The sequence below is a fragment of the Narcine bancroftii genome, chromosome 1, assembly GCF_036971445.1.
Source record: "Narcine bancroftii isolate sNarBan1 chromosome 1, sNarBan1.hap1, whole genome shotgun sequence".
Classification (NCBI taxonomy): domain Eukaryota; kingdom Metazoa; phylum Chordata; class Chondrichthyes; order Torpediniformes; family Narcinidae; genus Narcine; species Narcine bancroftii.
In genome coordinates this window covers 106,285,924-106,300,507 of record NC_091469.1, presented here as the reverse complement: position 1 = coordinate 106,300,507, position 14,584 = coordinate 106,285,924, and the positions used below count along the sequence as shown (strand labels likewise).

Below are 14,584 nucleotides of genomic sequence, written 5' to 3'. Positions count from 1 at the left end.
AGAGTTTAAAAAAGAATCACCGTTTAAATGGCAAACACAAGCAATCCGATACCTAGTTATTAGATTATATAATAATTTAGGCCACCTATACAAATTAAATTATCAGCCATTAATGCAGAAATTACAGGATGACTTAGAACATTGGAAAGAATTGCCACTAACATTGATAGGGAGGGTAAATTGCATTAAAAAGAATGTCTTCCCAAGGATACAATAGTTATTTCAGTTTTTACCAATTCCCTTAACAGAGAAATTCCTCAATGAACTAAAGAGAATAATAAGGAAATTCTTATTGAAAGGGGGGAAACCGAGGATAGCACTAGATAAATTAACAGAATGGTACAAACAAGGAGGTTTGATGAAAAGCTGGTGCAATATAGCAGTTCACCAGTACTGCACCCATTTACTCAACATATGGAAGAAGAATCATGTAGAAAGGAAAAAAAACAAATTACCATCTAACAAAATTATTATTGAAGCACAATCAACTAATCCCTTTCACAATAGATAACCTTTCCTTTAGAGAATGGGAGAGAAAAGGAATTAAAAGAATAGAAATTTGATTTTTGGGAAATAATGTATTAATATTTAAAGGAATGAAGTACAAATATGGAATAACTCATGGTACAATGTTTGCATACCACCAACTGAAAACCTACTTAAAGGACAAATTGAGAAGCAGACTGAGATTACCAGAAGGAAGCAGCTTTGAATATGTGATTACAGAAACAACGATAATAAAAAAGATTTATAACAAACATGTACATCAAGCTGCAAGAGAAGAAAAATTATGAAATAAGCTATAAACCCATACAAAAGTGGGAAAAATATTTAAATATAAAGATAAAAAATGAAATATGGGAAAAGTTATGCTCTGGAACTATGAAAAATATAATAAACATGAGGTTACGCATGATACAATATAATTGGTTACACAGGCCCCAAAAGTTAAATAAATGGGATCCAACATTATCAGATAGATGTTTTCGCTGTCTGAAGGAAACAGGAACAACAGTACATGCAATTTGGGCATGTGAGAATGTGAAAAAGTTTTCGGAAGATCTAAATCTGATATTAAATAAAATCACAAAAAGCAACATACCAAAAAATCCAGAGATCTTTCTTCAAAGTTATATAAGAAGTAAAGAATTAGGCCTCAAACTGGATGAAGTGCAAAAAAGATTTATTATGATATCCTTAGCTGTAGCAAAAAAAATGTATAATGTCAACTTGGAAATCAGAAGAGAGCCTGAGAGTACAGCAATGGTATATAGAAATTAATAAATGTATTCCATTGGAAAAAATAACATATAATTTAAAAAATAAAGTCACATTATTTGAACAAATTTGGGAACCGTACATGGAACACAACAGAGAGGGCTTACCGCGGACCTCCACCCCCTAAAATTATAAAATGAGAAGAAGACAAAATGAACTGACCCAGTGTGTAAAAGTAGATGACACAATTTTCTTGTTTATTTTCATTGTGTGATGACATTGTTTAATGGGTTTATTGTAATGTACATGTTGAACGTTTAATGGGTTTAGAGGGGGTTGGGAAGGAGGGAGGGAAGGTAGGGGAGGGGGGGAAACAAGGAGAGAAAATGCCACTGTGTATATTTAAGATGGAAATGTTTGTGTGTATTTTGATTGATATGGTTCATAGTGTGAAAAATAAATTAAAAAAAAAACTATTTAATGGCCATCATGTTCATTGGAAACACATTGTATGGTCTGCATTCTTACTGAATCAGGCCAGGAATTATGTAAAAATTACCCTCTTCCGGTTATTACATGAAGCATTTTATCCTCCACAGCCTTCACTGTAAATTTAACATTTTTTTTAATGCCCTCTTGTTCAAAGTTCTGAAATTTATTTTGTTCAGCTTTGCACAGATTCATGATCATTGTGTCTAGTCAACATGCACAAGGCAGCTGATTAGCAAAGGGTCAATGGTGTGAGTGACTGACCCGTTAAATGTAGCATGTGCTGGTCAGTTGATGGAAATGCTCAGATGCACAGCAATTGCTTGAGGTTCTTCTGCAAGCACCAAGGCAGAGCCTGAGCTAGATCATGAATATGGAACATGATCAATGATTAAAACCTTCTGTGATACCAGTGGGCTTTGATTCTGAACTTAGAACTAGATGACCCTCCAAGGGCAATGCCATGGGTATGTGGTTTCCATCTTCCTCCAGGTTGGTCACTAAATGTTTCTGCTATCGGATACCCTTCTCCGTGCTGTCAATTACTTCAAGTTCCCGGGCTACCCCGACCCCAACTCCACAACTCATCTCCCTCTGCTCATTGGCAGACACTATGGCTGGAACACTGTCTTGTGAGATAACGCCAAACACGAGGTTTTACTCAAGACCCCACCACCACCTGCCATCCACTGTAATAGATTTGACATGGGGTAGACTTTGTGGGTTCACCACTCCTTTTGTTATCCCTACTTCATAGATTTTGCTTCGTACATCATAATGTTATCAATGCCTTTCCCATTGAGTCATCTCAGATCAGCCAATAAAAAGTATCTTGCAATGTCATTCCAGTTAAAGTCTCATACTTTGCTCATTATTTATTTATTACTAAATACTTATACTTCTGTATTTGCACAGTCACTTTGTTCACAGTTTGCTCTTTTTTTTGAGTACAGTTTACAGTTATCGATAAGTAGAAATTCTTCCTGGCCCACAGAAAAAGAAACTCAGGGTTGCATGTGTCATGTGTGTACTCTGACAATAAATCTGAACTTTGAAATTTATTCATTTACATTTGCTTCACTCTCTACTGTGGATGATCCCATGGTGTGACAGCAATGATGTTTAATAATGTATTTTTAATATTGTTTACAGGGCCCTCCAGGATGCCCAGGAGTTGATGGAATTCCTGGCCGAAGAGGAGAAATGGTAAGTGAGGTGCCAGTAGTTCATTGGAAAGAGAGTAGAAATGCTGGGATATTCTGTATCAAGGCTAAACATAAAATTTAGGAGACCTTGAGCCTGGCTCAACATGTCTATCAATATTCCACCTCAACAACATGTGCATGCACTAGTCCCATTTCCCTTGATTCATCAAGTAGCCAGAGATCTGTTGGATGCTATCGGTAGCCCAAATAATGATGCAGACAGAAAGACTGAGGGGAACGATAGGCTTTATTGAACTAGAGACTGCTGGCCCGGGTCCAGGCTAGGAAATGAGTGGGAAGGAGAGGGGACTTGACCTCTTTGGCCTGGGGGAGGAGCCACGGCAGGGAGACACCCAGAAGGTGGACCAGCCAGTGCACACAATCATATCACCACATTCACCCACTCTTTAAAAAAAATGGAACCCACCGGAAAACAACAGCAAAACCGGGGATAATACAGTAACAATAATATCAAGAACAGCAGTATTAACAATTAATATACAAGGTGGGTGGGAGAAGCAGACGCCACCACTGGCTAGAGGTTGAGCCGGATAGGCGGCCTCCTCTGTCTGCCGAACCACATGTCCATACGGCGCTCCTCCGGAGAGGGGGCTGACAGGGGAACATCTGCTGCAGGAACTGTCAGGGTTAGGGTGGTGGTGGTGGACTCCTGGAGTGCTGAGGGGGTCATCCGCAGCTACATGGGGGGTAGATGCCTGGACGTCTGGCAGCAAGGCAGGCAGCACGGACTCCAGGGTCGTGCTCTGATGCAGCACCGTCGGGTCCGTGACGTGGTCAGCAGCCGGCAAGGCAGTCACAGGGTTTTTGGCCCTTGCCAGGTCTCGTATGGGCACAGAGTCCTCGTGGCCGTCTGGGAACCTCACAAATGTGTATTGAGGATTTGCATGTATGAGGTGCACCAGTTCAACCAGTGAATCCGTCTTATAGCCTCTGACGTGCTTCCGAAGGAGAACTGGCCCTGGGGTTGTCAGCCAGGGAGGGATGGAGGAACCATTCGCCAACCTCCTAGGGAAAGCAAAGAGGCATTCATGCGGGGTGGTGTTAGATGCGGTGCACAGTAACGACTGGATGGCGTGGAGAGCTTCGGACAAGACGTCCTGCCAGCAGGACACTGGCAAACGTTTTGACCTAAGGGCCAGGAGCACCACCTTCCAGACGGTGCCGTTCTCCCTTTCCACCTGGCCATCACCTCTGGGGTTATAGCTGGTGGTCCAGCTGGTGGCTATGCCTCTGGCCAAAAAGTACTGTCACACCTCCTCATGAACGAGGTTCCCAGGTCACTATGAATATAGTCAGGGTACCCGAACAGAGTGAAGATGCTGGTCAGGGCCTTGATGACTGTAGCCAAGGTCATATGCGGGCAGAGAATTGCAAAGGGGAACCTGGAAAATTTGTCCACCACCGTCAGGAAGTAGGCGTTCCTATTTGTGGTCTGGAGGGGGCCCTTGAAATCAATGCTGAGGTGTTTGAAAGGGCGGGTGGCCTTGATGAGGTGTGCTTTCTCTGGCCGGTTGAACTGAGGATTACACTCGGCACAGATTTGGCAGCGTCTGGTCGTGGAGCAGACATCCTCTATGGAGTACGGGAGGTTTCGTGTCTTGACAAAATGATACAACTTCGTGACTCCGGGATGGCACAGATTATCGTGCAGGATCTGGAGACAGTCGTGCTGGTGCACATTCCTCAGGATAGGGCGTCCGGGGATCATTCAGCTTATCCGGCCGGTACAAGATGTCATGGTTGTAGGTGGATAATTCAATCATTGTCCTGGGTAAACTTGTACCTCTCACTTTGTTCATTTTAGATTGGTCACAGTGTTTGAGCCACCGAAAGAAAATAGACACACACACCGAGAGCAGTTCAGTTTGTACAAATGTTTATTACAAATTGAAAAGCTGATTTTAAACTACAATATGCAAGCCCTTCCCAATTATACTTATCAACGCCTGGACTGGTCCCAACTGCCAAGGCGAGGCAACGACTGCATACTTGTATTAGGTTGTCAGGGCGCTGGTAGCAGCTTCTTCACCTCCCCACAAGCGATTCTTGAAAGCTCACTGCTCTTGCCTCCACAATCTCTTCAGCTACGTCATTCAGAACTCTAGGGTGTCGTCCATCCAATCCTTGTGACTGACCCACCTTCAGCCCCTTCAGCTTTCCAAGCACCTTCTCCTTTGTATTAGTGACTGCACTAACTTACCACCTGACCTACCTGACGAAGGAGGGCCCAGGCCCAAGACGACGATTACCCTTTACTTCCTTTGGATGCCGCATGATCTGCTGAGTTTCACTGGCACTTTTCACTGGGACGTTGGCTGGACTCTAGAAGTTCTTCTTCTTGCTGAGAGACATTTCCACCTCTCAGAGAGTCTCCACTTCAGCAGTGGGACCATGGCTTATATTACCCAAAGAATTGTTTACTCATAGCTTATCTCTTTGAATAAATGATTTAATTATCTTCAAGGTCTCCTGACAGTCTACGACCAACAAAAGGCAACTGAACTGCATCTCTGGGCCTCATGGTGTAAATTAGATTATGTCTACTGATTCATATGCATGCCTGAGCCTCGTGGTGGAATTGAGATTATGTCTTCTGATGCAACTGCATCCCTTCTTGCATAAACTGGTCTAAATCCTCCATTACAATCCTCCACCTCAGAATCTTGTCATTCTTGATCTTACCCCGTTGTTTGGCACTGAACATGAAGGCCACTGCCCTCTGGTCAGTGAACAGGGTAAATCTCTTACTGGCTAGTAGTGCCGCCAGTGGCGCATCGCCTCAACGATAGCTTGAGCCTCCTTCTGAATGGAGGAGAGCTGGAGTTCGGGACCGTGAAGGGTCCGGGAAAAAAATGCTACTGGCCTGCCTGCCTGGTTTAATGTAGCGGCCAGTGCAAAGTTGGAGGCATCACTTTCCACCTGAAAGGGGACGGATTCATCCATGACATGCATCTTGTCCTTAGCAATGTCTCCTCGAATTTGTTCAAAAGCAGCCTGGACATCCGCCAATAATGGAAAGGTAGTCGTATGAATTAGGGGGTGGGCCTTATCGGTGTAGTTGGCCACCCATTGTGCATAATAAGAGAACAACTCCAGGCACCTTTTTAGCACCTTCAGGGTGTTTGGGACAGGGAGCTCCATAAGTGGGCGCATGCGGTCAAGGTCAGAGGCAATGACACCATGTGCCACAACGCATCCAAGAAGGGCCAGGTGCTCCGTGTTGAACACACATTTGTCCTTGTTGTACATCAAGTTGCAAGAACTTTGCGAGATTTGCATCATGGTCCTGCTGGTCATGGCTGCAGATGGTGACATTGCCGAGGGAGGCGAACATTGCTATCGGCCCGTGTTCCTCCACCATCTGGTCCATTACTCTCTAAAAGGCAGAAACACCGTTAGTCACACCGAAGGGTACCCACAAGAAGTGGAAGAGTTTTCCGTCGGCTTCGAATCTGGTATAGATTTGATCGCTCGAACGGAGGGGAAGTTGGTGGTAAGCTGACTTAAGGTCAATGGTCAAAAAATTCTGTACTTGGCGACCTTGTTGACCAAGTCGGCTATACGGGGGAAGCGGTTGATGGTCTGACTGTAATCGATTACCATCCGGGGCTTGCCTGCCCTTCTGACCACGAGGATCTGTGCTCTCCAGGGACTGGTGCTAGGGTTTAAGATCCCCCTCTGCCATGAGTCGCTGAACATCAGTCCGGATAAGTTGCATATCTTCCGTACTATAGCACCTACTATTGGTGGCAATCGGTTTGCAATCCGGGGTAAGGTTCGCGAACAGCGACGGAGGGCACACCCGTGAGGTGGTGAGACCACAGGACGGTGCTGGAGATTGCTTACTGGGACCACAGGTTGGGCATCCGGTCAGGGATGGACATCCGAATGCTGAGGGTTGTAGATGGTCAGCGGTGGTTGGGGGGGTCTCCAAACGCCCTCGTCATGCTCCTGAACTGACTCTGAAAGTCACGGCCCAGGAGGATCGGCGCACAGAGGCAAGGCATCATTAGCAACACAAAGTCATTATAACATTCCCCCCCCCCCCCCCCCACTATTAGCGATGCTACACAATAACCCCGGATACTCGTCTGTTGGTCCCTTGTTGCCATTGATACCATCCCGGTCATGCGTCGGACCGGAAGGGAGAGTCTCTGGATCACGTCAGGGTGTACGAAACTTTCCATACTGCCGCTATCAAAAAGACAGTTCGTTTTATGCCCATTCACCTCGATCTGCATCAATGAGTTCGAGATCAGGTGAGGACTGGCTTGGTTCAGTGTCACTAAAGCTAGGAATGGCATTTCTTCATCGTCATTATCGATGGGAGGCCCATCCAAGATAGCGACCTCCATGTTGACCACGCAGCCTCAGATGAAGAAGAAGGTGGAAGTGGAGTCGTGGCGGTCGGAAGTGATGTCACTGAAGCGGTAGGCCGAGATGCCAAGGTTGGGAGCAGTGGCCGGTAAGATGGCGCTCCCTCACCGCGCACGCAGTCATCGCTGGAAGCTCTTCAGGAACACACGCCATGCTGCTCCCGGACTGCGGTCAGGACCTGCAGACCTTTTGGTAATGGCCCTTTATCCCGCAGCCCAAGCACATTGCTCCTTTTGCAGGGCAGAGATGCCTTGCATGGCTGGCCTGCCCGCAGAAGTTGCATCTCGACGATGCAGATAGCATTATTGCAGTCACAGTTGGGTCGCTAAAGCCCGACACTGAATCCCAGGCCGACAGTCCTTACGGTGGAACATTCGAGAATGGCCCGCTTCTGCCCACGATCGACACTGCTTGGCACTGGGCCGAGTCCATTTTGAGCAGGAGCAGGAGCAGGTCCACCTTGAGAAGTCTTCTGGATGTAGTCGACCTCAACCCCGACGCACAGGCATCTCTGATCAGCTCTTCCATGCACTGGATCAGCGATATCATGCACGTGGGATCTCCCAGTCTTTTCCCAGTGTGACCAGGGACCGGGTGAACTCTTCAGTGGACTCACCAGGCTGTTTTTTCCGGGACGCCAGCAGGTAACAGGAGTAAACCATGCTACTTTCGGCTCATACAGTGCCTGCAGCTCAGCCATCGCCTCGGTGTAGGTTGCGCTGCCTTGGATGGCCAAATAGGCCCTCTGGCTGACTCATGCCTGAAGGATCTTTAGTTTCTTTTCATCCGAGTCGACCACCTCCGCAGCGGCGTTGAGGAAGTTGTTAAAGCAGTTTACCCACTGCTCGAAGAGCACCAATGCACCCGAGACTTGGGGGTCTACTTCCAGCCATTCGGGGCGCAGCAATTTCTTCATAACCGGAGAGTTCAAAATCTAGTTCAATAAATTTTTGGGCGCTATTGGTAGCCCCAATAATGACGCAGACAGAAAGACTGCTGGCTCGGGTCCAGACTAGGAAATGAGTGGGAATGAGAGGGGACTCGACCTTTATGGCCCGGGGTCACTTGGGCAGGACTAAGGGAGGAGCCAAGGCAGGGAGACACCTGGAGGGCAGGCCAGTGAGTGCACGTAATCATATCACCACAAGATCTTTCAAAATCTGTTTCTAATGCAGTCAGTGATGGGGCCTCCACAGGGCTCTGGTACTGTGCAATGCTCGTGGTGACTCTTTGTTTGCCTTATAGCAGACAAAAGATGAAGTATATCAGTTTTTTTATGTACAGTATAATATCTGTTATCTGGAATTCAATTAACCGGCAGCCACAAGCAACCAGCAAAAAAAAAAATCAGGGAAAATAGGTAAAAAATTGCGCGTTTAAAATTGGCATATCTAATGGTCATTTCACCAGTCACTCAGCACACAATCTCAAGCAAACAGCAAATACACATATCTGACATCTACCAATCCCCATAGATGTGGGATATCAGGCATTTTACTGTATTATTACATAACAATAAAATGAACCTTTGGATTTGGATTCACCATGCCTAGAATGAAGGAGTTCCAGCCACAACTGGCCTATTCCTGAGTTTGAGATTCGTTACCTCTCCCCCATTCGACATTTCTTAGCAGGGGAAGCTTCCACTCTGCAACTATCCTGCCAGAATCGCTTAGTATTTTTGCTTCCCTCACCAAGAGTACAAACTTCTCCTTGTATTATATAACAGCAACTAGACTGGTGATTTGAAAGAGGAGTTCAAAGTCATGAATGTTTGAGGGAAAATAATGACTGGGCTAAGGGAAGAAGAGTGATACTATAATTGGTCAGATTTCCCAGGAAGCCAACTTTCGTCCTTAATTAAACAACTTGTGTTCCTTATCTGGCAATAATTGAGCCAGGACAAATGGAATAATTAAATATGGTGGACTTCAAATGCATTTAGTTAGCTGAGCAATGCTATAATCTCATTAACTTATTTTCCCCCCCCTTCCCAATGGTTTCTCCCTCGACCTGCCTCTTCACCTCTCATGCTTTCTGTCCTCTACCCCATCTCCTTTTGGCCCCTCCCACAGTTACTTTCGCCCTTTATAAATGTAACTTCACCCTTTATAAATGTAACTTCTCCTATTCTCTTTCAGTCTTGATAAAGGGTTTGGACCGGAAATGTTGAATGACCATTTCAACCCAACATTCCATCATTGGACCTTTTTTTTTCTGATTAATCCATTATTGATGTCTCAAATATAGCTTTATATCTGCTTTAGAACAATTTATGATTGGACAGCAGAACTTGCATTGAAAAGTTTGTTTATAGAGTGAAACATCTTGGTGCAATGCCAAACAAGTTAATAAATTCACAGGCAGACATCCAAAAGCTTGGTCAAACATTTTAATGTAATGGGAAATGGGGGCTATCTACTGCTTGTTGGAAAAGAGGGAGTGACAAGGGCAGCAAAAGTATTGAACCCCACCAGCTAGAAGTTGCCCTTTAAGCCACACACCATCCTTCAGTCACTTCTTCAAGACCCTGGAACTCCCTGCCTTAAATAAAGAGTCCCCAAACACTATTGCTCTATGACTCCTAATCTGATTTATAGCAGACCCAGTTGTGGCCTCACTGATCTGTCTACTGAAGCAACTTTCCTCTGAGAGACTATCATTTATGATCCTGGGGACCATGTTTCAACAGGAGCCTGAAGGATGACTTTTTAGCCAGAGGGTGTATGGGATGGGCTGCTGGAGGAGGCAGGTTCTATTGCAGTGTTTAAGAAAAATTTGGGTGCATGCACAGACCACAAGACGTAGAGGCAAAAATGGGCTATTCAGGCCATTGAGTCTGCCCTGCCATTGAATCATGAGCTGATCCATTTTCCCACTCAGCCCCACTGCCCATAACCTTTGATGCCCTTGTTAATCAAGACCCATTTAATCTCTGCCTTAAATACGCCCATTGTTCTGGCTTCCACAACTGCCCGTGGCAACACATTCCGTAGATTTACCACCCTCTGGGTGAAGAAATTCCTATGCATAGGATAGATTTGGAGGGATATGGTGGGACGAAGGTGGGTGGGAGATTTTTGATTGGTGTGGGCAAGTTGGGCTGAAGGGCCTATTTCCACAATGTGTAATCCTATAATAATAAAAGTAATTTCTCACTTTCAATTAAGTACCTGTGAAAACTATATCAAGGCTTTCTTGGTTTGAGCTAAAAGCTTATATTTGCTTCAATTCCATGATTTGGAATTTAGTAGAAGAACTTAAAATGTGAAATAAGGAATTACATTCATGAGTGTTGTTTTTTTTTGGTTACTTTGTGCCTGCTTTATAAATTCAGGGCCCCACTGGAAAGCCTGGACTTGCAGGACCACAAGGATTTGTAGGCCTGGATGTAAGTGTGATGCAAGACAAATTGTTACACATGAATCAAAATATTGATCACACCATTACATTTGGATTCCAAAGTGCTTTGAAAATTGCCAATATCTGACATTGCTACCACATGATCGAGTATTTTGGATGCATATGCTGTCTACTTTATGAATGTGATTATAACCTGGGGCAAGACTGTGGTGAATCAAAGTTACTGCAGCCTTCACAAATCAAATATCACAGCTATTGAGATACATCCCACTGTAATCTGCATTTTAGCATTAGCTTCAGTCTGTAACTTTTTCACGTGACTGCTTGGCCGACTTCCATGTTAATCAAAGAGATTTAAATATAACAATGAGCAGGCAGTTTGACGGAGTATGCTCCTGTCCATCCATCCTGTGACAAGGTGCCATCCAAGAAGAAAAGCACATTATCAAGAAAGAGGTTGATCTTTGACTGGGGATGGGATTGATCGCTGATCTGGCAATGATGAAATAACCTTCCTCCAAGCTGTGAGGAAATATGGGTTTTATTATTCCACTTAATTTTCTATCTGCAAAAGCCCATTGCTGTCTTAACTGCTTGGTCTCATTCCCATTGAAGCACTTCCCACTGGAACTGAATGTTGCAGCATTGGCTTATGTTCTCTGGAATGTCAGGGGGTTGAGGGATGACCAGATAGATGTGTATAAAATCATGAGAGGTATTGATAGGGTGGACAGTCCGAATCTCTTCTCCAGGAGACCAGTGTCACCCACTAGAGGACGTGGGTTTAAGGTGAGGGAGAGAAAGCTGAAGGGAGATAGGTGGGGAAAATATTTTATGCAGAAAATGCTGGGTGCCTGTAATGGGCTGCCAGGAGTAGAGGTGGAAGCAGATACAACAGTAACAGTTAAAAGCTTCAAGACAGACTTATGAATAAGAAGGGAATGGTGGGATATCTGTCAGGTGCATACAGCAGAGGTTTGGTTTGATTTAAATGTTATGTTCAGCACAGACATGTGGGCCGAAGAACCTATTCCTGTGCTGTCCTGATGTGTGTTCTATGCAAGTAGGGGTAAGATCAGATGCTCCTTGGGCCATCCTGTGGACTTGCAGAAAAGTGTAGAGGGGATTTCATTATTTATTTTGCAGGGTTGAGAGGAAGATTTCTGCTCTTGTCTTTCAGGGGGTAATTATTCTGCATAATTCGGAGAATCCCTTCCATCTTTCACATCAGATGCAGATTAGCTGAGACCTTGCAACAAAACGATGATAGCATCAGTATTCAAGACTCAGACAAAATAGAACTCAATTTATGTAAACTCATTTACACAAATTTTCAATCCAAAATTGGAAAGGAGCAAATCTGTTAGTTTTCCACTTGGCCATCTACAGAGGGTCAAATGTTTAAGTATCCAACCATCAAAGACAGTGGTTGGGAGAGAACATTCATTTGTGGAGATGTTTACTTTTCCCCAATGCTCCTGGAGAGTTTTTATCATTCATCTCAGCTCTGGCACAGGTTTAAGATTGTGTGGACAATGGCAGTTCACCGAGTCACATGAACCAGACATGCCTGGAGCAAATGCAAAGGCCAGACACCATGGAGAAACCTCTAACCTGGTATCTCCAAGGACATTCCTTCTCTGAATTGCACCAAAGTATTAGCTCCATTTGTGAGACTGCCATCGAGGTTTATAGAGGTTTGTCTTGCATTTATGCAATCGTGTTGACATCATGTAACAACATTACAAGAGGTATAAATTGTAAAAAGTGATTTTGATACTTGAAACTCCCAGAGGAGCATTGAAGGAGGATGAATGTGTGGAGAATTAGTAATTTAGTGTTAGAAAAGTCATTTCATAACCAGACATGCTAAGAAGTCTTCAGTGAGGTTAGCAGCTGGAAAAATGCCCCCCACCCCCTTCTTTCCATCTTTTTTTTGTGGTCAATCATAAAATTACAGCAGCACCCAATGATTATGGGTTGCTTGCCAAGTTTATATGAAAATGGCGACGTGTGACACATTTGCTTCTCGTCGTTATTACCACATTTCCACTGTTAGGATTTAAGAAAGAACGATGTTTGAGATGAGACATACCTCAACATTTCAGCACAGCCTCTTCAGAATCCAATATGTTCATTATTTTCTGTGACTGATAAATATTTAAAGATGTCTTTTTCTTTTCAGTCCTGACATGTTTTAATTTTATTGCTGTTATATCTTGTATGTTTTTTTTATTTTAAATTGTTTAAATTTAGACATACAGCATGATTACAGGCCATTTGCCGTCCAATTTACACCCAATTAACCTACATCCTTGGTACGTTTCGAACAGTGGGAGGAAACCAGAGCTCCGATGTAAATATGGGAGAACATACAAACTCCTTACAGACAGCTTGGGATTCGAACCCCAGTCCCAATCGCTGGTGCTGTAAAAAGCATTGTGTCAACTGCTGCACCAACCATACTGTATGTAAGATGTTATTGACTTTCCCTGATATCCTAAGTGGTAGAATGGCATTGGAAACTTGATGGGATTGAAGGTGCTGTCTGCTATCCGCAGGGACTTCCAGGGTCTTTGGGTGAACGAGGAAGGCCGGGATCAAGAGGAGCCAAGGTATTCAGTGTTTGTGATCCTGTGGAAAGTTGCCAGTTACCCTTTTCCAATGGTGATGTGTTCATTAATCTAAACTGTGACCCCATTATACTTTGCTATTTGAAATGTTATTGGTAATGTCTCAACTGTTCTATTTGTTGTGTTTCTACTTTCATTTTCAGATAGTTTTTTCTGTTGTCTCCAATCTGATCCCCTTTCCAACTTCATCGTCCTGAGATCTACACCCATAACAGCAATCTCCTCCTTCCTCTGAATGACCAAGGGTAACTTCAGAGAAAGGCATGAAGTCAACACGGTCAATGTTAACACCCCTTCCAACACAACACAAAACCTGCTGGCAGTGAAGTTACATTATCTGTGTCACACAAGCAGCTTCATATTTACCAAGTGGAACCCTTATTTTCTCCAAATCTTCCACTTCTTAAGTTTTGCCCTTTGGTTGTCAGAGCCAGGCATTTTATTTAATTTTTTTTTAATTGTAGTTTTTATTTTTTTTAAATGGTGGACCATGAGCCCAAATACCCCAATTAACCCACAACTCCAGTACATTGTGAAGGGTAGGAGGAAATTGGACCACCTGGAAGAAACCCACGCAGACACAGAGAAAATGTACAAACTCCTACAGATACCGTGGGATTCAAGCTATAATAGTATTGAGCCAAACGCTAAGCTAATTGTGTTGCACGTATTTACTTTTGTCACCTCTGATGACAACACACTTCTTGCACGATACTTTTGACTTTGAGATGCCATGAGGTGAAGCGTCGTTTTTGATGTAAATACTTGTGCTGTGATTATATTCGATGTAGCTGATTTTAAAAAACGTTAATGGTTATTGCTAAATAATTCAGAATAATGCTGCAAATTGCAAGGTTTTTACCTGTACCTTTCTGATCAAATTGACACTCCTCTTGAAAGAAGATCCTTTGAAATGCCATTTATGATGTGTTGCATAAAATACTTACATTAAATGAATGATCTCCCAGTGGCCACCCATTTCAATTCCCTGCCCCATTCCTTGCCAATATGTCCATCAATGGACTTGTGCACTGCCAAGTCTGAGACCACCCACAAAGTGGAGGAATAAGACATCATACTCTGTCTGGGAACCCTCCAAACGGATAGCATTAACATCAACCTCTGGTTTCCATTACCCCCGTCTCTCTCTCTCCCCCCCCCTCCATCTTTCCCTATGCCTCCTTTCTCTTTCTTCCTATTTCCCTGTCTCCCTTCTCCCAGCTCTACTTCCACAGACCCCAAAACAAACCCCTCCCTCCAGCTAATTGTCACCTTTCC

General features: G+C 44.0%; 1 protein-coding gene across 6 annotated transcripts in view; it reads left to right on the top strand.

Annotated features, from left to right (window-relative positions):
- Window positions 1-14,584, top strand: part of LOC138762226 (collagen alpha-2(I) chain-like) — a 512,086-nt gene that overhangs the window by 376,509 nt on the left and 120,993 nt on the right. For all 6 annotated transcript variants that reach the window (XR_011356852.1, XM_069935862.1, XM_069935881.1 and 3 more), the window contains 3 exons: window positions 2,860-2,913; window positions 10,648-10,701; window positions 13,235-13,288. Coding sequence is in view for 5 of the 6 variants with exons in the window: in XM_069935862.1 (XP_069791963.1) it covers window positions 2,860-2,913; window positions 10,648-10,701; window positions 13,235-13,288 (162 nt within the window). In the remaining variant the exon portion in view is untranslated. The remainder of the gene's footprint in view (window positions 1-2,859; window positions 2,914-10,647; window positions 10,702-13,234; window positions 13,289-14,584) is intronic.